General features: G+C 38.9%; 1 protein-coding gene across 2 annotated transcripts in view; it reads right to left on the bottom strand.

Annotated features, from left to right (window-relative positions):
• The window catches only part of LOC106663540 (roundabout homolog 2-like), a 187,611-nt gene extending 163,740 nt beyond the window's left edge, over positions 1-23,871 (bottom strand). For both annotated transcript variants that reach the window (XM_024230387.1, XM_024230386.1), the window contains exon 1: positions 23,776-23,871. In XM_024230387.1, the coding sequence (XP_024086155.1) occupies positions 23,776-23,842 (67 nt within the window). In that variant the 5' untranslated portion in view covers positions 23,843-23,871. The remainder of the gene's footprint in view (positions 1-23,775) is intronic.
• Positions 23,872-25,807: the final 1,936 nt, after the last annotated feature.

Raw genomic sequence — 25,807 nt, forward strand, 5'->3', positions numbered from 1 at the left:
CGCTGTCGCATGTTATGGCGTTCAAGTCTGGGGCTTCCAGGCTTAGGACGTTTAGGAAAAATTTCAAAGAATTTTTGTGAAGAAACTTCTTATTTCACCATCTATTTCGCAAAATTACATGCTAACCCTTGAACTACCCCTTGCTCTCTCCAAAATTCCGATGGTCAGGAGATTCTCTTCGAACTTTTAAAACTCCCCAATAAGATAAACAAAGTTCATCGTGAATAAATTACGGATAGAGCACAAAGTACAAAGAGGTTTTGCTTCTATAAGGCAATTTTTGTTGAACACTCATTGTCCCTCATACCCAACTCTTCCCAGACTCTTAATCTTAGGGATTTTCGATGGCTTTTTAAATTAAGAGGAGAGTTCCTATATCTGAAATAAGCCTTACAAGAACCATAACACGCCGAGAATCTAACCTTGATACACGACATTTGAAAAATGGCAAAAAGGCGGGAAAATTCGAAAAGGTTGTAGGTTGAGATGGGGAGTTGGTCTCCGAGTTGATCGAAGTCACGACAGTTCAAGTGGTAGAGCAGCGGCGTATTGAGCCGAAAGTCGTGGGTTCGAATCCCGCTCTTGACATTAACTTTTTCATTTCGACCAAAGCCATACATAAAAAGATTAATTAATTGAAAGAAGTAATTTTTCTCAATAGACCACTAAATATAATGGAAATATATATATATATATATATATACATATAAATAGCGAGGGAAATTAATAACCAACATGTACATAATTGAATTGAATTTGCGCAGTACTGTCAGTAAATAGGACTACGGCAAAACGAAACAAAAATTCGTTTATTAACAATAAAAAATTCAAGAGAGGAAAAACAGTTTGTCAAATTCAATATGTGCTCTTGTTTCATTAAGATCGCTCTCGTTGAAAGCTTTAAGAAATAGGGGAAAAAAGATTGCTTGTTAATATTTTAACTTGACAATAACATCGTTTTTAGGTCTGGTGGAGTAATGGAAAAATAAGAATACTGACAATTTTATAGTGAGGTCATGAGAATTTAAAAATAAAAACCTGATAAATGTTTATAGTCCTTTTGTTATTTACAATCATCACCCATAAAAATTCTATAAAGACTGAAAACAATTGATTTTTTCCCGTAAATATGACATTAAAAAAATTCTTAGTATACATTAATTTTCATTAAAACACAAGGAAAATTTTTGGCTTTAAAAATTAAAATTCTCTGTAAGGTTTGTTTTTTAGCCGGTCTTAAGGGTAAAACGCTGTAATTAATTTCAACCCTCAAAGGATTTTTTTTCTTTTTTTCAATCTAAGGGTTAAAAGTAGTGAAAAGGAATTAAAAGGTATAATGTTTGTCAAAGGAGTTAAAGGATAGAGTAAAAGCACACAAATTTGTCACCTTTCGTTACATGTTTCAAGCAAATTAATTAAACAAGTTGTATGTTTTGAAAGAATTAATGGCATTTTATTTAAATATAAACCTCTTTTTAAATTTAGTGACAGTACATAAGAAAAAGTAAATCCCTAACTACACTGGTGGACAAAGTTAACGAATACGCAATTTATTTTGTTTAAAATTAAATCCATTATCTTTCTATATTAATTACAAGTGTAAGTAATGTTTTTTTTTACTTAGTTTGTTCAATTTTGTACTGGTTAATCCCGTTTGCACGAAAAGTAGCACTGTGCCCTTCCATTTTGCTTCGCTTAAAGATCACTTTCGGTTAATCTTTTTTCTTTGTTGATTTCATATGATATTACTATTATGCTTAAAGCTTTTTCAACGGCTCCAGTCAGGAATTTGAGTTTGACAGCGCCAGGGTCATAACATTTTTAGAGGAAGGATACAGCCAGCGCTAGCTACTTATTTTCCCTTAAACTGATCAATTTTTAACATTTTCATCCCTCTATTCACTAGACGCCAAAATATTTTGTTTTGATGTCTATTCTTTTCCAAATTTTCATTTTTCATGGTTAATTTCAAACGTATTTATTGATGAAAGTTTAAAAACATTATACTTTAATAGATTCAATTCTGATTCCTGGTCCGAGGAGGCTGGGCCGAGAAGGAAAATGGCCCTACATACCAGGTTACGCATAGGTACCCATAATGTACCGAAAGATTCAGCGTTAAGCATATGTTACAATCACTGAAAGTCAGTAAGATGAGCTGCAGGGTTCCTGCTGTGACCAATGCGCGGCATTTCATTACCTAAAAAACAGCGTGAAGGTTTTTTTCCGCTTGCTGGAGGCGGTGAACGATTTCCCCTTCTCTTTATTATATCTCATAAGTGATTCATGTCAGGAGAACGTGCTAGCCAATTTATTGTGGTAATCCCTACATCATCCAAGTAAGGGGTGACACCTCGAGCTGTCGAGCATTAACAAGTTGTCCGCAATAAATAGAGCGAAGGGAACGAAAGATTCTAGAAGTTTTTCTCAATATGCCTTAGTGCAGTCGAAAATCCTTTCTGTATGGTAATCAGATCGGTACGGGCACGGTTGTTGATTCAACCCGTAGTGGCCACTTGTAGTTACCAAACGTTACCGCTAGATGCCACTACCACTTATGGAATGTTCTCGGCCTCCACTCTTCTGCCAGTCAGAGTAGAGCTCTTCCCTTTATAAGCAGAGGCACTACCCAGCTGGAATCAGACTCGTCAGCCCGACGATATCTCAACCATCACTAATCAGCAACAGCAAGCTCGTCAACCCGACGATATCTCGCCAATCACTAATGTAACCGACATTGGCAACAACGACAGCAGACTCGTCAACCCGACGAGATCTCACCAATCACTAATGTAACCGACATTGGCAACAACGACAGCAGACTCGTCAACCCGACGAGATCTCAGCAATCACTAATGTAACCGACATCGGCAACAACGACAGCAGACACGACGATACTCGTCCTTGAGGGCTCCTTCATCACTAATCAACGGCAGCAGACTCGTCAACCGGACGAGCTATCACTAATGGAACACCGTCGACGACAGCAAGGGAAGTCGCGGCTTTAGCCTGATTCTCGCCTTCTATACACAGCCGACTTGGCTATAAACGCCAACTGCTGCCCCTCGGCTAATTGCTGCATTTCAGTACCTTCGGCCTCTGTGGAGTCAACCGTCTCACGGCTCCCCGGACCTTAGCCAACGGTTTACTCTGTCACAACAGCCTACGGCGCCACTCGCACGGTCTCGGCCTTATACCTTCGTCACGGCTTCTCTCAACCCTTGTCAGGGCCACAAAACTCCCAGTCACTAAACACCCCATACCATAACTGACTCAATTCACTTTCAGCAAAGCGTTCTTCTGGTTTTCTCCATACACAGTCCTTGTCATATGATTGCCAAAAACCAAGCCGTCACTCATCTGTGAAAAGAATAGCACCCTATTGTTCAAGTGTACAAGCAAGATGTTGATTTGCGAATAGTCGCCTTTTTACGCGATGCCTCTTCAGTAGTAGAGCACCTGATGTAGAACGCCTAGTCTCGATAGGCTTGGCTATTCTTCGGAAGCCTTCTGATGACTAATTTAGAGCTCACCTTGATAGTACGGATCGTTTGGAATAGACTACGTATCAAAGAATTCGTTGAATGACTGTTCCGCAGTGAGGTAAGAATGATAAAACGTTCGTCCCTTGTAAAATATGGTTTATAAATTAATTAAGCGTTGTCTTTGTTGAAATGAAAAAGCTAGGGTCACTAGCGGGATCCCGAGATCATGAGATCCCGAGATGATGAGGAAATATCAAAACGCATCACAGACCAAAATAATCGGTAATGACCAAGTTACAGGTTAATCACACCACAGTTCACACAGAAAAAATTCATAAATAGAAATCACCTTAGTAAATAGAAAACAAATCTGTATGTATTTTGAACTTGCCGTGTTTCTACATCTATGATTATGATTTATTTTTACAACATCGATCGTAGAGTTATAATAATATATTTTCTACCAGTTTTTTTTTGCCGAGTGGTAAACCAAATTTCTCCAGCATAAATAAGGTGAATTTTCTCATTTTCCTCGTGTGAATATTGCAAGTCGGGTTTGATGGGATAGGCCTGCTGCGTCTCGGATTCGTATGCAGTTCTACGGATTTCAGAGGGGTCAAACGATCCGATCCGGTCAAAATGTCGGGCCGGCATACATATCAAGGGGTTAAACAACCCCTAGGGTCACGTAACCCCCCGGGCACACGTGCGTCGTCGGGGCGTGGAGGGCTTCCTTGTACTTGGCCGAGTCTACAAATATCGATTCATCCCTCTCCCTCATCTCCCGTAGTCATACATGAAACATTAGGAGACGTATCCGCAAACAAGTTTCCCAGGGTTTAATACCGCCATCTTTATCCCAGGGCGGCCCTTTCGTCAAATTTATCAAAAGGAAATGTTCTTGAGTTTTACCACAAGCCGTAATTTTTCCTTTCGCGGCTTTCTGTCGGAAAATACCTCGTAAATTTCCATTGCGATCATGCTCAATGCCTCTTTTCTAAATGTTCTGCTCTTTTATCGACTACAAAATGTCAACGAGGAAAGGTCAGATTTCCGCAATATCTAAATGTCTAACCGTTAAATAAACTTCCCATTATGAGGACGGGCTAACGGCATAATTGAATTTCCGTGGCTACCGGGAAAAATTGTGTTTTGTCGTACCAAAGGGACCCACTTTGTTGACTGAAACAATATTTAAGGATAAGCTTTTGCATATCATGTACACACAGCTGCCTACTTTGGTCATCTAATTTATAATCAAATATTTATCGGTGCTTTAGGGTACTCAACAAAACCACATTTGTATTTACGTTCATGTATTAAATACCCACTTTAATTTATACAAATATATTTATTTAATTTTCACTTCAACCATTTTCATAGCTGCAATAAAAAAACATAATTGTCAAACGTGAATTCATCTGTCACAGTGTGATTATTTTCAGAAAGGGAAATATAAACCCTCCACTTTTATGCAAACTTTTTTCCCGCAATCAAAGATTTTAGTAAACCTCTGCAAAAACACACACGCACAAAGAACTGACGACACTAGATTTTGTATATGTTTTTATTTTCAAAACAGACTTGTGGATGTGCAAGACTTTTGTTAATTTTGGGGGTTGAGTAAGGATTTTAAAAATCCTTTCCTCCTCTGCGACCTGTAAGGATCAATACCGTGGAAAGTGCAATTTTTTCTAAGAGAATAAGCACTTTCCTCCGTGCCTCTTCGCGCCTCACTCTTGGTAGGAAACGTAACACGGCTAATTCTGTACATGCACAAATGACATATGTTTCCCATGTGGGGTCGCTATGTCATCAAATGAGTTTCTTTAACATGCGCACCTGGCACATGGCCTTATCACACGTTTAGAGTCTCAAGATTCGTCACATCTCAGCTTACTAGTTGTTCAATGTTAATCCTGTGAAGTTTGATGTTTGAAAAATGATGATTGTTTAGATTGTACATACTACTACTACTACTAGTCATTGTTTTAGATGATGATGATTTCAAGTTTGAAGCCACTTATGGGTTAACATCTATGGACCCGACCGTGTGCCCCATAGTGAAGTACCGTTCACTTGGTGCTGAAATACTACTATTTCAGATGTACTATATAGATAGAGAAGGCAACTCTATCTCCCTGAATTAAGGGCCTCCACCAGCACACCGAATGCGGTTTTGTTAATAGTGAAATTTCTAACAACCCCCTATTGGAGCACTGCCTTCGATAAAGGAAGCCTATAAAGGCACCACCGAACAACTGGTTCTTTTCTAAGTATTGCCAGGGGCCTCACCTTTGGCCACTAAGATTCCAATCCCACGCTACCTGGCTTGGAACACCCTTGCGTTATCCCGTAGTTCAGTTGGTAATGAACCCTCCCTAATCTTTGTAGAAAGGATCTGGTACCATAACCCCTCTGTGCTACTGATCAAGTACCATTCGAGGGACTCTGTAGGCATTGTCTTCGTATCCGCGCATGCTTTACGCTTCCTTCATCCGATGTACCATGGGCACGCGGAGAGTGGTTACGGAGATCATCGCTCAGGGACACACGAATGCAGCTTGTGCTTAACGAGTTCGCCACGCGCTCTGGGCACACCATTATTTTGTGCTTGGAACCCGTGGCATCGAACGGTTACGAAAGGTCTGTAGGAAACATGCCGCCGTAGGACCAGGATTGAGAAATAAATGAGTTCGCGGGAACTCACCTTTTCTGGTTGCACCCCGCGCCCCGGGGCATAATGTGACTTTCGCACCATAATCTCCAATTAGTGAGGTACGTTCTCTCAGGGTGGATACACAAATGATATGTGATCATGTCTCTGATTCCTCCTTTCAGAGTAGGCATGATTCTGTCTCTGCTTTGCCCATCTTCTTAAGGTTGTAGTTAAGAGAGCCGTCGACGGTATGGAGGCCTATTATTTTCCCAAAATCCTACCTCCTGGGAGATAGCTGTTGCTTCGCCTTCCTTTAGGAGATGTTTATAAAGTTTTTCCTCTTAGCTTCATACTGGTGCTTTCGTCCAGTGAGTTTTTTTTTTTTCTAAAGCCATTTTTCCAGTTAAAACTTACATACAATCTGGTACTTAGGTTGGGCAGAAGTTGTCGTTACGGCTTCATAGGAGTGAGGGTTGTCTCTTTTTGACTAGTTGGTCAGCCATGTTCTATACGTTCATGTCCGGGAACCCATTGGGCATTAAGGCACGCAAACAGGGTTGCAAGCAAACGAATTTAATGCCTTTATGTCTGCCTTACCTGTCTTAGAGTAAGCAAGTCTGTGCACCTTTCCTAGTTTTCTTTATTAACTCCACCGCATAGAGTTGTATTGCATGGATCTCAGCTTGGAAAATTGATGGGATTTTAGTCTAAGGGGCACTGATAGGGTATTGTTCGGCCCTTTTACCCCTAGACTTATTCCCTGCACCATCTTAGAACCTTCTATGGACCGTATAAAGACATCTTCTTGAAACTTGAGGAAACCGTTCTTCCCAAGGTTTATATTTTCTATGACATCGTGAAAGGATCTGTCAATGTTGAGTTTTCTCTCATTTTGTCAGTCATCGTTATAGCTGCTGCGTATTCGAATAATTCGAAATTAACCTTAATATAAGAAAAAATAAGGCAGAGATATGTGCAAAAGAAGACAAGAGAGAGGCAAAAATAGTTAAACAAAATAGTCAAACACAATTTGAAAATAATAGTTGAACAAAATATTCAGTCATCTAGTGAATAGAAGGGCGAAATTGTTTAAGAAAATTCCATATTAAGGGAAATGAACAGTGCTGAACGTAAATTGTAGTGGTATGTTAGAAATGTAATAACTTTCTGAGGTAGTTGGAAAATTTGGAAATCAACTAGGTCAAAACAGAGACTCTTGTCCTCGTTACTAAGTTAGGGCTTGGACTTTCACCTCGAAGGGTTGTCACTGCCCGATGTGCTGACCCTGGGGTCAATACGTCATCTGAATTCACCTACCCCATTATTCGCTGGGTCGCCAGTATCTCCCTTAAGACATGTGCCTAGGAAATCGTCGCTTCCCAAAAACAGGTGTTACCCTCCAATTGGGGTTTCGGCAACTAAGTCATTTCTGCCCCCAACGCATGTAAAATATTTCTAACTTAAAACTACCTTCTACAATACCATCCCACTAATAAATACATTCACACCTATGTACACATGTAGATGTGATATTTAATTTAAGCGTAAGAGAGAAATGAGCTGCACTTCCTCCCCTCCAATTATTTGCACCTCTCCCAGATTTTCAAATCCGTTCAATGTTAAACTGAACTTATTTTAATTTATAATTAGCAAATTCTTAAATGAATTGGAAAGCAGGTCCTAATCGGGGCCGATCCCATTTCCGCCGTCGTCCCGTCGTGATCTGGGGTTGGGGGAGATTAACATCGGGGGCCGTTTTCCTTAAACCCTCTGAATCATCAGATTGGCCGGAACGTCCTTACTGGCGGCCGAGAGGGGTCGCAATATATTGAATCGACCTGGCCTCCCAACCCTGGAATCCAAGGGGAAACACTATTTTCTCACGGAAGTAACAGCTTGAACAAGGCCTCACCTTTTTACTTTTTATTTTTATTCTGAAAATGGCATACATAAATTAAATAACCAATGGGGATTTTTGAAAGAATTATCTAGGCTTATTAATTTAAAAAAAATATTATCAAGGTTATCATGTATCAACAATATGGAACAGCGAAGGGTGAGGGGTTAGGAGTTCCGCCAGGCATTTGCGATGTTAGCAGTTGTGGGTTCGAATCCCTCCTGTTTGAAAAGAATTATTTCACTTCACTTATTTACTTTACGTTCTAAAAATATAAACCCCTTTTAAATCCAACTATATCTACAGTTCTGTAAAACAGGATAAGCCCTCACTCCCATTTTCATCTTTTTTTCTCTCTAATCTATTTCTTCCACTCGCTTTCTCTTTTTCTCTCGCCCTTTTTCACTCTTCCAATATATTCTCTTCTCTCACTCTTTTTCATTCTCATTCTCTCTCTCTCTCTCTCTCTCTCTCTCTCTCTCTCTCTCTCTTTCTCTCACTATCTATCTCTATCTCTCTCTCTCTATCTATCTATTGATCTATTTCTCTCTCACACACTTCCTCTCTCTCTCACTCTCTCTCTATCTATCTATCTATCTATCCATCTATCTATCTATCGATCTCTTTCTCTCTCTCTCTCTCTCTTTCTCTATCTATCTATCCATCTATGTATCTATCGATCTATCTCTCTCTCTCTCTCTCTCTCTCTCTCTCTCTCTCTCTCTCTCTTCCGACATCGCACTAAAGAGACTATATCCACGTTGGATGTGGAAAAGGTCTAACAGATCTAAATTCTTCATGGCTAAATAAAACGCTCAATCGGTCTGTCTCTTTCTCTCTCTCTCTCTCTCTCTCTCTCTCTCTCTTTCTCTCTCTCTCACTCACTCACTTACTCACTCACCCACTCTCTCACTCAGCCACTCTCACTCTCAATCTCTCTTCTCCCTCTCACACTCAATCTCCCTTTCTCCCTCTCAATTCTCTTTGTTTAAAAAACGATCGTTACCACCATCAAGCGGAGTACAACTAAATGTTCATTAAGTAAAGTAAAATGTGGTTTTTGCTAATACAAATTTTAGATTTAATGTATCAAAAATAAAATTTACTTTTGTTATTAGATATAATTCTAACCATTAGGTTTGAGGGTGAAACACGGATACATTTCTGTATGTTGTTAATTGAAACTATTTCACATTTATTTAAACCCTCTCCAAATCATGCATACAACAATAATAATCAATGTTTCCATGTAAATTTTATATTTTCTCGTGATAGGATGTACTGGAAAGGAGTGAAATTCCAACAAACAGCCCTCAAGAGCCCTTTCATCCCCACCGATGATTATCTCCTTTGAAAGTGGTCGTGAAACGAAGCCGAACCCATTACCGTGGGGGTTATTACTGAAAAAGTTCCATCCGGAGTACAAACTAGCCAAGTGCAATTTTGTCGTGCCCGCGGCGGGAAAAGGGGAATGAATGTCGATAACTCGTGGCGAAGCAGACGAAAACCTGTAGAAAAAGTGTCGAACCTCTCGTTGAAATTCTACAGCGTTGGAACACTATGCCAGGTACAATTTTTACGATTTCGCCCCTTCTTTTTCATTGCTTCATTTGGACATGAAATTTTGAAACTCAGTAGATCTGATAGAACAGAAACTCGGGTCTCCTTGAATACTTAAAAATCAAAAGAAAGCTGGTTTATTTTTTCAACCTAATAAAGTGCCTAAAATTTCAATAGTCACCCTCACAAAAGAAAATAATAGATATAAACCCTCCACAAAAATATAGCAAAACGAATCACCTTGCATACAGGTTTATTTCTCGTTTTATAACTCCTCTGAAATTCAAAATAAAATTGAATCATGGTAATATTCGAATAAAACATATTTTAACTGTTTTTGATCCATGTGAAGATCAAGATGGTTATTGTATTTTTATCATAATTAGATTTTGTATCGTAAGCCATTTTCCATGTATAGCTACACATTAAATAGCAGAAAAAATGTGAGAAAACTAACCTGGAGAAAATTATGAATAAATAATTGAGAAAGATGAACTTGAAACTAAATGAAAATTTAGTTTAGTATATGGAGATATATGTATATGCTTTAGGTTTGAACCTATGTCTTCCTCTCTTTCCTTCCTTGTGCCTGTCTGTCTGACCCTTACTCGCCAATCATTCTGTGTTTCACGAGCCTTCCCTCTCGCACAATCACTCTCTCTCTTTTTCACTTCTATCACTTTCTCACTGTTTTTCTCTTTCACTTCTGTGTCTTTCTCTTCGTTTAATTCCCTGTTTTTCTGTTTCACTTATCTATCTGACTGTCTGTCTGACCATTACTCTCACTTTCTCCTTATCACTTCACTCTCTCATTCTCTCTCTCTCTCTCTCTCTCTCTCTCTCTCTCTCTCTCTCTCTCTCTCTCTGTCGGTTGGCCGGTTTGTTTATTTTTGCGTAATTAATTCTGTCGTGTCTGTAGGACTATCACTCTCTCTTTCTCTTTTTCAATCCTATCTCTCTCTCTCTCTCTCTCTCTCTCTCTCTCTCTCTATCTCTATCTCTGACGGTTGGACCGTTTGTTTATTTTTGCGTAATTAATTCTGTCGTGTCTGTAGGACCATCACTCTCTCTTTCTCTTTGTCAATTCTATCCCTCTCTCTCTCACTCTCTCTCTCTCTCTCTCTCTCTCTCTCTCTCTCTCTCTCTCTGACGGTTGGACCGTTTGTTTATTTTTGCGTAATTAATTCTGTCGTGTCTGTAGGACCATCACTCTCTCTTTCTCTTTGTCAATTCTATCTCTCTCTCTCTCTCACTCTCTCTCTCTTTCTCGCTCTCTCTCTCCTCTCTCTCTCTCTATCACTCTATCTATCTATCTAACTATCTAACTATCTCTCTATCTATATATCTATCTAGATCGTCTTTTTACCTGTCATTTGATTCAGTGACTGTCTCTATTTCCTTGTGCACATCTGTCTGATCATCCAATCTCTCCTTGCTCACTCTCTCTCCCTTATCCCTTTTTCTTGATTTCCATTTCTATCTATTGATTATTATTGTCTATTAACTATTATTAATTATCTATTTCTCTTCTTTACTTTTTAAGTTCTTTTCCTTATATTTTTATCTTATGCCATGCGTTTTTTCGTTTATTTATACCTTCTGTGTCACTTGGTTACAGGAATATTTTTGTCTGTTTAAGATCACTTTACGCAGCTATCATAGGTTATTGCTTTCGTTTCACTTTCATTGATCAAGAGTAAGGAAGATTGGTGACTCTCGAAGGATTTGATTCGTAGAAGAGGATACATCCCCTCATCCGATTAAGAATAGGCCAAGCGAGGTTGGCACAAGGACACTAAGCCAAAGCTCTCACAAAGTATATGTCCGGTTTGTAGGGAAATGTTGCTCGATAGGTCTTATTGAAGGGTGTCATTCCTTGGCTCCATATAGGGCAGACATTCCACCTGATATGTTAATTGGGCTTGAGCAAAACGCGATTATTGTCAGATTTTTGAAAGGAAAATGCCTTTTAATTTATTAGCGTGAATGAGTAGTGTATTGCTGGAATCATTGGAACATTCGATCACCTTAATTGACTCAGTAGACTGCCTGGGTTGCATGGAGCGGAAATGATTTAGCTATTGACAACCCTTAGAAACCAATTTCGGTGGAAGAACGCAAAGTCCGAGATCTACCCTGAATTGCTAAAACATTTGTATGCCGCGAAAATGTACATGTGCGGAATTTAGCTTATATAAATTAATCAATCGTCCAGAAATTCAATTAACATCTGGGACATAACTATAACCTCTCTGTGGTTTAGATGTTTTTGAACTTTACGGCATTCTGCCTGTATATGGAAGAGGTACGAACTCGGATAGTTGAAACAGATGCACCACTGAAGATGGCGTTATGCCTAAATTCGTTTAAGAGAGGAGAAAAGCAATTAAACCTAATGTGCAGAAACTGCCGAACTAAATGTCATACCAAGCAGAACATAAGAGCTCACACAAGACCATATGATCTCACACCTATTTATAAAACATGATCGGGTACTTGTGCCTACAATTATCGTTAGAACTTTCACTTGTAGGGTTTTTTATACATTTTAAATAAGAAGATTATCTGAGTTCTTAAGCCTTGTCATTTTTGTGGGTGACTTCAAAACTAATCCACTGTGTGCCCACTGCATTTATATGATCTCCAATCTTGAGTACCGTCTGAAATGGGATTCTGTGTTGCAATGTTGCGTGACACTGGAGTGTGGACGGGTGTTTGGATTACCCCCGCGTCCGTATTCAATTCAACCCTTATTCTGAGTAGGGGTCAACCAGAGACTATTGCTATCAATCGGAAGTTTTTTTAATTAAATGATGTACCCGCTTCCAAATATGATTGCGTGCTACAAATACGTATACAGATTTAGCAATAATAAATATTTTACATGTTTATAAATAATCAACCAGCAATGTAGTTTATATAAATCGATAAAAAAATAACGTTTTCAACCAAGCACAAAACAGTATCACAATTTAACAAAGTCACTCTTCTTTATTAATTTGAAGAAATCAGGGTTCTTGGGTAGATTTTCCAAAATTGGCAGCCAACTTTCTCCCTTCGTGACTATGTTCCTAAGAAGATCACGCAGCTCAAAAATTAGGCAGTCTAGGATGATACTGGTTCCCAGGTTTGGTGGACGTTCATCGGAAAGTGACTTGCGTCGTCCTCAATGAAATTAAATCTCTTCAAGCAAGCCGAATTTTTCCCATGACTGCTGAAAACTAGCGTTGTCTTGCAAGTAGTGCAAATTTGAGTTTTTCGGTGTGACGAGTTGGTTGGAATGAGCTTTTTTTCTGGGATACAATAGATGTGACCCACATTTCTTTCAACTTTTCTTCCATTTTCCGATTTACGCCGCCTGGATATAAGTTGCGGGGACATGGTCGATTGAAGACTTTCGTCTAGTGCAGCACCTTTTGCTTCTGCATGCTCTTCATTCCCTCAATGGTAAACATTGGCTTGTATCCACGTGATGGATATCTTCCCTCCCATATTTGCCAGCTGGGAAAGCAGGAATCTGTTACTTCATTTGTCCTCGTGTGGTTTTTTAAGTTTTTCGATTGTCTTTAGAGTTGACTATCACTATTACTGCATTGCCTGGAACGTTACACGATTGCAGCCAGTTCAACGAATTGTAAATCTGTGGAATCTCAGCCTGGTTGTTTGAGCACCAACCTTGCAGTGTGCAACGGTGCCGGTAGATGGGGTGCCTCTACCCATCATTGTGACTATAATCTATGAAGGAATTCCTACTTTTCCACCTTGGCGACCTTATAATCTGAATTGGTGATGATACTGTGGTTTGTTAATTCAAGCTGATGTATTTTCCCAGATGGTGCCGTTTAGCTATTGGTATAGGTATGTTCTTAGGATAGCTAAGCAAATGTAATGTCTCTTTTTTCCATAATTCGCAGTATTCGGCAGATTTTCGAAGAGTAAGTTCCATGGGTGGGGGTATTCCAAGAGTGAGCATGCCGCATCGAAAGAGATGGTTCGAAACCCATTCAACACATGCAGCAGAACTTGCCTCTGGACCCTTGTCAGCAGCTAGCTTCACACTTACCCCACGATGTAATGCTTTCCGCTATGCAGGAACAGCGTATGAAAGCAGAACAAGTATGGCTCCTGTGTATATAATTCCCGGATTATGTAATTCAAAATTAGTAGATGTGTTTATTTTTATTGTAGCAAATTACGTGGACATGGATTGATAGAATATCTCCACATGAATTTACACCTTTGAGGCGTTTGTTAAAACTACAAGAATAGGTAAATGAGATGTAAGAAAGTTAGCTGAAAAGTATATAGTTTCAGTACATGAAGTGGACATAACCTTCACTCAACAGTCCCTTTCGGCGGAAGCATAAAAATCTCAGTGTTTCTCGTAAAAATGGAAATGCACCAAAAAATGTGTTTGGTTTAGATAGGAAACCTACGCTCAAACAGTTCCTGCAATGAGGACGTTGTATCGGGATATATTGGAATTGTTGCAAGAGATGTATGTATATCGTAGGATATAAGATTTGAAGAATTTATAGCGCACAAAAAAGAAAAAGAGTTTGAACCTTAGCCAGAAAAGACAGAGGAGTATTTTCATTATTTGCCTACAAAATTGCGTGGAAAAGTTCTTATTGTTTAATTGTACAGGTTTATTTGCTGTGAAGAAGTTTAAATATAAATTATTTGCAGCGCCCCTCCGAGATATGGAAAAGAAGAAATCCATTTATGTAAATAAAACAGGAATTCCTTATGTGGGCCCAGGGCGCGGCGGGCTCTGAAAAATAAATGTATGACGTGACAAATTCGCAGGAGGTAATTTATCAAGGGAAACGCGACTAGACTGCTAAGAGAAGGGTATTAATTTTAATCGGGTAAATATTTCAGTTCCAGCCCGAGGTTAATTGTACTCCCACCAACGAGGGAAAAGCTCACCCACCGATCCCACCGACTTTTTTGGCCAACCCTCCCCGCCGTCCCGACACCAAACACCGCTCCTGATCCACTTTTGGTAATTAAACTCGACAAATCGACTGGTGGGCAAAACCGACGCCGGCTTTAATCTAAACTCCGGTCCACCAAACAAGAAAAGCCAGTCAGTGGCAGTTCCAAATTAAACTCTCACCTCATTTTTGTTTGTCATCATTTCAGGTCGAAACCGTACACAATTTGTCAGCAGTTGTAATTGCACAATAGCCCAATACCACTGTTCAAAACCAAGATATAAATACAATTCATTTATAAACATTCATGTTTGTCATATTACACACTCACTATCTCGCTGTTTTAACTATGTCACACCCTCCTCATTCATTCTCCCAATCTTTCTACATTTATATTACAGGGATATTCACGATGTTTTTAAGATGTTAACTAGTGTTAGAGAAATGTCCAGTAAGATCGTGAACCCCCTTCTTTTCTTAGCATGTTAAAAAAAATTGCTGCGCTTGGTAGAACCAAATATAAAGCTATAAGTCATTGAAGTGTTGTTGTTGTTTGTTTTGGTCTTCTTTTGTATTACATTGTAAGATGCCATAAGTTAATAAAAAAAGAAAATTAATCAACTCTTTCATTCAAAATACATCTATGCACTCGAAAACTACTAACAAATGACACCTTCAATTCGCGCCGACATGTATAACTAAGGTCTAACAGCCTACAACTTTACAGGACAGGGGATGTATCTGTTATGAATGAAAGTATAAGAACAGGTCAGAAATTAACAAAAGAAATATATTGGCATTGTATAATTAATGAGTATTTAAGAAAAAAATACATGTAAACAAAACAGCTGTTAAATTCATGGCTGCCATGTTGCCATGAACGCCCTAATGGATACCAATGTGACTACATTTTCGACCTTACATATAACATTGGCGCTGGCTTGTTTCGAGCAATGTTAACTAGCCGATTCTTACAAGTCTACGTCATCATTTTTCTCGATCTAACAGGACTTAACAGAGTTAACAGGGTTAACACAAAATATCGTGAATATCCCTTATATCTACGTATGTATACATCGAAAGATTTATCTCCCTCCCAATTTAATCATGTCTATAATCTTCCTCTCTCCCTACCTAAATGTCTCTTTAACTCCCGTTCCATCTTTCTCAAACTATCTATTTCCCTCTTGAGCTTTTATTGTAATTTATTTAACCCCCTATATTTCTAAAAACAGCTGACTCTTCATCTTTTTGTATGGTTTCTACACATCAATTTACAAAAGAGTGTTACCACTGGGCAGGTTATCTCCTACAAGAGCCTCAAATGATAATTCAACATATACGAACATATTTACTTAATACATCACTTGTAGTTGTAAATACCAAATAAATGTAATAATAAAAAATATAAAAAAATTTACAAATGTACATCTTAATAAATCAATTAATTGAGATATATATCTTAGTTTCCCGGTCTTGTCCCTCTCTCTTTCCAGAAATTGTATAAAATTTATCATTGAATATTAGTCTTCTATCTTCTATCTTCNTATATACATGTATATTGTATACATGTATATGTATTGTATGCATGTATATGTACACTGTATATTTACATTTTATTATCTATCCTATCTATCTTTATTTGACTACTTGTTTCCCCCGTACTCTTCTTGATATCTATCTTCCTATCTCTCTATGTTAGCTCCCCCCTGCTCACTCACTCTCTCTCTCTCTCTCTCTCTCTCTCTCTCTCTCACCCCTCTCACACCTTCTAATACTTTTTTCTTCTTTCTTTCTATCTCTTTCCGCCATTTTCTCTGTGTCTTCCTACTTATGTTCATTAACTATTTTATCATAATCTACCTGTCTATCACTGTCAGGAACAGAACAACCACAATGTTTTATAAAACCTAAGTAAGCGTAGATTTGCTAATGTGAGTTTATGTAAATGTTTCTGTTGGCTAGAGTGGTATAATTGCCCTAATATTACGGATATGTGACTATTTTTAACAGATATCTAGGAAAAATTCCCTTTAAAAATATGAATAATCGATACTCGCACATGTGCTGTTGTTGTATTCCGTAGGAAATAAATTTGAGCTGTGTGTCTTAGTCATTTGTTGGCTTAAACCCTGTATAAAATGTCAGCTTCCTCATTACCGGAAGGGCCATTAAGGCCTTCCACAGCTTTCACCGTGTCTTTTAGACGGCAATTTAGTACACAACGTCCTTGTTACGCGTCCTGTATAGATATTAGGATCCTGTTTTAAAATTTAAAGGTTTTTTTTTAACCGAGAATAAATAGTTTAAGCCTCTTTGTATTGGCTGCGAACCGTGTTGAACTCGGAAAATATGTATGTCACAGTTTAGCTGGTATATCGAACTTTTAAAGGAAATATTAGACCATGTATTAGTAGTACATAGTCGAAATTTATAATCAAGAGGAAAACAACAAAATGAGACAAGACTACTCTGACACTCATACGAGGTATAGATAAAAACAGTATTGAATTGTATGGAATCTCTAGAAAAAATCACTAACACGTATGACCTGGCATGAATCCCTGGGCATTCGGGAAAGAGGCAATGAGAAAGTGAACACGTTGCCCAAAAAAGGATCCAATATGAATTCTAGGTCCCGGAACTTATTGTGGCTGAGCACCTTGCCACCAAAAAGGAAACAACGAAAAATGGATTCTTAAAGGTGGCCATTCACGATCGCCCCAAATGGAACCTCCCCGAGTCGCGTATAGTTCCATTTGGAGTGCCTGAAATTTGAGGAGGCATTCACGACCGATCCACAGCTAGTCGCTCTGATTGTCATCTAGTGAATTACTTCATCAAAATGGATGAGTGCTACGCTGCTATATGTTTATATATAAAAAGTAATAAACCGAAGAAGAAATGGTGTAAGAATTTGCTCCTTAACAGAACCCTTAATACCCACATCGATTTGATGAAAGATCTTTCCTTTGAACCCGCAGATTGGAGGAACTATTTAAGGATGGATGAAACGTCTTATTTATATTTACACCAGTTTGTTACCCCCTTGATTATGATCCCGGAAACAATCTTCACAGCTTCCTATAAAGTCTCAACAGACTATAAAGGAGAGGAAGAACACAGGAAAGCACCAGATACAATGACATGGTATACGGATGGCTCCAAAACAAACGAAGGAACCGGATCAGGCGTTTTCTGTACAAGCCCAAAATATGAGCAATCAAACTCATTAGGGAAGTATACTTCGGTCTTTCAAGCAGAAATACATGCCATCAATGCTTGTGTCCTGGAAAATCTCAAAAGAGGTTACACTGACAAAAAAATCCTCATAAGATCAGACAGTCAAGCAGCTATTAAAGCACTGGCATGTAAAAGAATTACATCAAAACTAGTCAGTGAATGTATCCAAAATCTCCAAAACCTGGGAGAACACAACAACCTGATGATATCTTGGGTGCCAGGGCACAGGGGAATTCTGGGTAACGAAGAGGCGGACAAACTGGCCAGAAGAGGATCTGCAAGACCATACATAGGCCCCGAACCTATCCTTGGGATAACAAAAACAAACATAGAATCCTCCATCGCAGAATGGATCCAAGCAAAACAAAAAGAGAAGTGGTTAAACTCTAGCGGTGCTAGGCAACTCATGATGAAACAACCCTCACCAAGACTGGCAAAATCACTGCTGCAATTGGGCCAAACTCAGAGGAGTGGTATAACTCTAACCGATCACTGGCATCTGAGAAAACATCTACACAACATGGGTGTACACAGCGATGATCCCATTTGGAGATTATATAATGAGGAGGAGGAAACAACCACTCATATCATCTTCGAATGCGAAACAACAGCTCAATGGAGATTTACCCTAACGTACGAAAAAGACTCAGGGAACCAAATTGCAGCAATAACAGTCAATGACCTGATACTTCTGAGAAGAAGGATTGAGTCTATTGACTAAACTAGGGAACTGGGAAGGTACAATAAGGCAGAAGGCTGCAGTGCCTGGGGAACACAAGCCCCGCTTCCCGGCATCCCTTCCACCATACCATACCATACCATACCCCCTTGATTAGAAAACAAAAGACAGCCATGAGAGAAATCATCACTCCACACGAAAGGTTGGCAGCCACATTACGTTCTCTAAGTTCACTTAAGTTCTCTACTACGATTTCTGCTCTGCGCTTAGGGGTTATCAATACCGCATCTCTCGTTCCATTTGTATCCTTTGTTTTGAAAATGTCAACCAACTGGTGGTTGAGGACCGAATTTCTTTTATTTCTATCGAGGTAATCATTGTCTACCACTTTCCATAAACATGGTAAACTTTCATACAATTCAATCGCCTCAACAATAAAATCTCGATTGGATGTCATTGCCAATAACGAATAAACATTTTTGACTTTTTGAGAATGTACAACGGAGATGTTAGCTCAGTGACAGAAAAACGGAGACTGCGCCAAAAAAAAACGCGTGTTTTCCCATTCACGACTAAACCAGCGCTCCAATATTCCACCGTTCACGCCAGGTTTTCCCATTCACGAACGCGCCATGCCGTCGGCGAGCCGTAGATGTTTGGAGTGGCGCGATGGAGTTTGGACCAGTCGAATATTCGGCGCAGCCCGGCACGCCAGTTCAGTTTTGCCATTGACGTGATTTTTGGAACGGCGTCCAAAACAAACAACATTCCAGTCACGGAGAACGAGAGATTCATAGAAGGGCCATCCGCTAGACTTACAGAAGAATTACTGGAAGAAAACCGTAACAGAACCAACACTACTGACGGACACTGCCGCCCGAGAAGGATGAACCATATAGGAGTAAAGCAGAAGAAACACTGTGCAGATACTGCCAAAAAGAATAGGAGACCGCAGAACACGTTTTAAGCTTTTGTGACAGACAATGTCTAGATTCTCGCAACTAGAAGAGTAAAAGCCGCAAGCAAGATCCATCAAGGAGCCGCTGGCAAGGCTAGAAAGGTTGACTAGGATGACGAACAATCTGAAGCTGGCTTGTGAGTTAAAAAAAAACAGGATAGCACAATAGATCTATTTATGACGAGGTGCAGAAAACTTTGTCGTCACCTCTTTTATCCCTATCCCTATCCAAGACTAGAATAAACCCTTTACTTTCTAAATCCTGCACGTAGGATTGATTTCCTTTAGTTTACTTGTGACGTGTGACAACGAATGTGAAAATATATAAGCAGTAGAAGACAGCGTCTCACAAGGGAGCATTCTTGGTCCAATCTTGTACACCTTTTACACTGCTAACTTTCCTATACATCACAATATCATCATAATTCCGCGTCATTTTATCCAGAATCTTATCAAAACAATCTCTGACACCCAAGGCCATCTTGAGATTATCGAAAACTACTGCAAACAGTGAAAGACACGTCTCAGTTAAGGAAAATATACACAATGTAAACAATTGCCAAGGTTTTCATCGTTGAACAACCAGATGTATTGTTATTCAGCCTACATCATTATTATTTACATAGATATGTGTATATTATATCCACACGATTGAGTCAAAGTTGTTAATGTTATACAATATAATATTTTCGGCAGATATTGAAATTTTTATCCGGTTACTTTATCATTATTGTTTTTATTGTTGGTCTACTACATGAGATATTATCGGTTTACGCTGTACACTTATCGATTCATTTTAAAGATTTGTGATTTTTCTTTGGTTTCGTCGGAAAAAATATTTTATAAAAAAGAAAAGACGAAATTAGATAATTCTAATTTTAGGTTAGAAGTTGGAACAACACAACGGGCCGATTGTCTTCTGAAATTATTGTACTTAAAAATACACATAACTTTAAATAACTGTCTATTTATAATGTTATTGTTTGGCTGTATACAGTAGAAGAACAGAGTGATTGTTGGATATTTTATGTTTTGCATTTCTTTGTTCAGGGATGAGTGGGAACGTTGATCAAAAAAACTTGATTGGGTTTATTATCATATTTAATTGATCAGTGATGACTAATCTAACTACACGGTTTACTACTAATAGTAGGTATTTATGAATTTGTTGTTGTAAGATATTGCATTTAAGGTTTAAGAGTAATTTAAGTGAAATTGGGGTCACGGATGGCCGAGGTGCCTGGTATACTTTTACGAGTCAATTTACATCACCATCCCTCCCCCTTGCAACCGCGGAAATGGCGTTATTCAAAATTTATCCCAAAAAATCTCGCGTGACCAGAAAGTATAACCGAGGGGGGAAAATCCCCCATCAGATAAAAATAAATAGCCCATCTTTTTGCATCTCCCGTCGTACGTTTATAACGATTATAATAGTTTTGCCCGAAGTTTGTGGGACATGATTTGTGTACAAATTTAAAGAGGAGTAGGGCAAAAGTTCCCAGAGGGTGGTTAAACCAACATTGATTATAATGGGCGACAGTTGGTCCAAAGGGCAATTTATCAAAGTGCACGCGTCAGTTTTGCCAGCGGAGGGCCACCCCCTTGTAATCGCTTATCAACCCCTGCACCTCCCGGCCTACCACTTTCGAAAATCGACTCTCACCATCAATTGGAAGTCCGGACAATTCGTAATATAAATTGTGAACCGGTTTAATTCCGAGCCCGGTTATTGGGGCATTGTTTCATCCCCAACCAACTACCATGCACCACCATAACCATCAAGTCACTCTAAAAAAGAACAACATGTAAAACAATTAATCGATTTATATCGATAGTTTGAGCCATTTTTGAGTTCGGAACTTGTTGGAACATTTATTCTCTACTAATTAAAAGCATTTGTCAACAAACGAGCGAGACTGTACAGACTGAACATATTATTCATGAAAATAACTCGCTGTTTTTAAAATCTTAATCAAGGCTGGTTCTATTGTTTGAAAATTTATTGCCCACCACGATGTTTAATCTACGTTAATTACAAAAGCATCGGCCAAATGACGGAATATACGGAGTCACAGAACATTCATGTAAAAAAGAGCAGAGTTATAAGCTCACAGTTTCACAAGCTCTAATCACGCCTTATTCAACTGCGTTCAGAATTATTGAAGGTAACGAGTTGAGTTTTTGCCAACATAAACTTTAAAAACATTAATTAAGGTTTTTAGTTGAGATAAAAAAGTCGAGGGTCACGAGCGGGATTCGAACCCACGATCTTCGGCTCGATACGCCGCTGCTCTACCACTTGAACTATCGTGACTTCCATCCACTCGGACACTAATTTCCCATCTCAACCCCACCTTTTGAATTTTCCCTACTTTTGACATTTTTTTTTAAATCTCAACTAAAAACCTTAATTAATTGAAAGATATTAATTGGTCAAGTGGACCAGGAAAACTAGTGGATTTAAAAACACTATTCGGCAACTAGCGAAACTATACGATTTGACAAATTAATTACGTAAGAAAGGGCCGATTTAGATATCAAGATTAGTTCAAACAGCTGAGAACTGATTGTTTACCTTTGAATAAAATATTTAACTGCATTAATTGTAAAAATATCGGTGAAAAGGCAAATAGGGAAACGATACTGACCGACTGATTACTCGTGTAAGACGAAGAGTTGGGGGGCCGCGGTACCCGAGTGGTTAAGGCGTCAGACTCTCGGCTAGTAGATCCCGTGGTCGCGGGTTCGATCCCCACCGTCCCCTCTGGACTTTTTTTGACGCCTAAGGGGACCGGTGGCCGCAAATCAGATCTCAACGACCCTGAATTTGGTCCCAGCCCCCTTCAAAAAAATGAGTTTCTTCGGTAGAAGAACACCGGCACACCGGTGGCTCTAATTCACTGTTGCGAGCCCCCAAAAAATGGAGCCAGGGATAAAGTGCAATAAGCTGTACAGCTGCAGTGCTCAGGAGGGAACTCCTCCTGTACATGGTATCCATAGAAATGATAAATGATGGAGTGAGTGTGGTGTTCAATCCTTTTTAAAAAGATAGTTCCTACTCACAGTAAGTAGTAGCCTTTTAGCTCATCATCAGGTTGAAGGACTTCTACAACCACGTCTCTCGACATGAATTGCCAATGTGAACCCGCTGATACCTCCGCCAACGCGACGTTAATCAGCTGCTAATTGGAACGTCGCGTTGGCGGAGGTATCAGCGGGTTCACTTTGGTATCCATTGCATAAAAAGACGAAGAGTTACAAGCTCACAGTTTGTCAATCACTAATCAATATTAGTTCAGTTATCGCGAATTGATTGTTGACTTTTTACTAGAAAGGTGAATTTACATTCGCATTAAAAACATTTGTGAAAAGGAAAACAGCGAAACTAGACTGACCCAATATTGCAAGAAAGGGCAGAGGTGCTAGCTAACATTTTGTCGGTCCCCAATCAAGGTTAGTTTAATTTGTTGAGAAAAAACGTTTTAAAAACATTTGTCTAAAGGCAAATAGCAAAACTACACGGACGAGATTACACATGTAAAAGGGCAGAGTTACAAGATTATCATATCTTAATCAAGATTGGTACAATTGGTTGTGGGTTCACCTTTAATCTTTGGTATATTTAACCTAGGTTAATTTAAAAAAATTGTCATAAGGCAAATAGCGGCATTGCACTGACCCACGGACTACAAAGATTTCTGCTTATAATAGGATTATTCTCTGAAATGGGAATGTAGAATCCTCCATCGCAGAATGGATCCAAGCAAAACAAAAAGAGAAGTGGTTAAACTCTAGCGGTGCTAGGCAACTCATGATGAAACAACCCTCACCAAGACTGGCAAAATCACTGTTGCAATTGGGCCAAACTCAGAGGAGTGGTATGACTCTAACCGATCACTGGCATCTGAGAAAACATCTACACAACATGGGTGTACACAGCGATGATCCCATTTGGAGATTATATAACGAGGAGGAGGAAACAACCACTCATATCATCTTCGAATGCGAAACAACAGCTCAATGGAGATTTAACCTAACGTACTGAAAAAACTTAGGGAATCAAATTGCAGCAGCGACAGTCAATGATCTGATACTTCTAAGAAGACGGATTGAGTCTATTGCACTGAACTAAGGAACTAGGAAGGTACAAGAAGCCAGAAGGCTGCAGTGCCTGGGGACAGCAACCCCCCCCCCCCTAGTATCCTTCTTCACCATACCATACCATACAATTCTCTGAAATGGGCATTTTTGTACAGTACTTTTCCCTTGATGTTCATCTTTCACCATTATTTGAAAAATGTTGTTCTCGTAGGCTTCTCATGAGGAGAAAATAAATGCTTAAACAACTTACCTTGGCCATTGTGAAAAACTGTAGCAATAAAGGAAAGCAGGAGCGTCCAACGGATGCTTATTGCCATCACAGGTCTAATGCACTTTCTACTCCATGGAACACCTGAAAAAAGAATGGAATATAATTAAATTTCGAACAATATCTCGAGTAAATTTAAATTCTTTATTATCGGGTGGATTTTAAGTCGGGGCTGATTGGACAAAATATTTATCAAGAGAGCGGTGAAACCGTTGGTCTCCTGTGTAGACACCACTGGAAAACAGACAGATTTAGGGATGGCAACATTGTCATAGTAGATTATGAGTGAAAATTTGCTTGGGAGTGTAAATGAGATATGGACGGACTTTCAATGATCTTCATTTTCGAAATTCTTCACCAATCTGCTATACATGACATGGCTGCAGCTCATGCTGTAAGAGCTGGGTCTGAGGAAAAATACCGCTGTATCCTTGGCAAAGGATACAAGGAACATTGGTAGATTTATTTGGGACAGCTTTATACCAGACAGCAGTAGGAGTAATCTGAGCTTTCTCGGACACGAAAAACCGCTCTAAAAATATTTTACAAAACGGTATATTTCTGATTCAAGAATGTGTATTTGTCACCTTGTCTTTCACGAATTTGAACAAAGAAGGTTACAAATGGAGATTTGATTAAATTTCCACCCCGCATACAATGAATAATGCGGGCTGTTTTCAACTTCGCGTTGAACTCGGACGGCCGCGAAGTGAGTGGATCCGCGCAGCCTCGCCCCTATATTCGTGTTAATTAATCGCTGAGGACGAGGACCCGTCCCACACCCGGCTTTGACAATCACGAAATTCGGATACTTCTACTTCAAACAATAACGAACTTGCCGATGATGGGGTGGGGGCCTCTCCTTTGCTCCAATTTCTCAAGTTAGACAAAAATTAAATTAACACTCGTTAGTGCAGCAAAAAAAAAAATTATTCACCTTACGGTCCAAAACTAACTAAAGCACACAATACATAGTGTATTACGAACAAATTAAAATTTCACTTATTTATTAAAAAAATATGACAATTCCTCGAACATTTTTCCAATTTTTTGAAAATTCCATAAGAAACTCTACCCATCTCTCACACCCCCTCTCCCACACACTCTATTCATAAATATTTGCTTAAAATTATACGCACTAAGCAACCGAACAATCTATTTGTTAAATAAAAGAGAAAAATTAAAACATTAAACTTAAGGTTTTTAGTTGAGATAAAAAAGTCAGGTCACGAGCGGGATTCGAACCCACGATCTTCGGCTTGATACGCCGCTGCTCTACCACTTGCGCTATCGTGACCTCGATTCACTCGGACACTAACTTCCCATCTCAACCACACCTTTTGAATTGTCCCTCCTTTTTGCCATTTTTCAACTAAAAACCTTAATTAATTGAAGGTTTTAATTGGTCAAGCGGGCCACGAAACTAGTGAAATCAAACATAAGACAAAACAAAATATTTGAAATTCCAATTCATAGAACTAGAAAATACTCAACTCTTTCTTGATTACCAGCATAAAATTGTCTAATAATGTTTCAAATAGTATTTACATTAAGGACAGATTTCTAGTTTTCGTACTTTCAAAAGAAAATATCTGAAACATCTGACACACACACACATAATTATGTGTTATATATATATAAAACAAACACATAAAAAATACAACTCGTGTCCGAAAGCATCGAAGTAACGATAGCTCACTTGGTAGAGTAGCGGCGTATCAAGCCGAAGGTCGTGGGTTCGAATCCCGCTCGTGACACTGACTTTTTATCTCAACCAAGACCTTATATTGAAAGAATAATTAATTGATTTAAAGAAGAAATTTCGTCGATTGACCAGGAAAACGTAAATGGATATAAAAAACACATAATATCTTATAAATTAATAAACCGAAAGAATTTTACAACGTGAAATATTTAATAAAAAATGTGTAAAACATTTTTTGTATTCTATTCGTAACATAAATTGTAAAGACCAAAAGGGCTTGCATAAATTGTATATGTAATGTAAAATGTA

The sequence above is a fragment of the Cimex lectularius genome, unplaced genomic scaffold (genome assembly GCF_000648675.2).
Source record: "Cimex lectularius strain Harlan isolate CLEC.00 unplaced genomic scaffold, Clec_2.1 scaffold133, whole genome shotgun sequence".
Classification (NCBI taxonomy): domain Eukaryota; kingdom Metazoa; phylum Arthropoda; class Insecta; order Hemiptera; family Cimicidae; genus Cimex; species Cimex lectularius.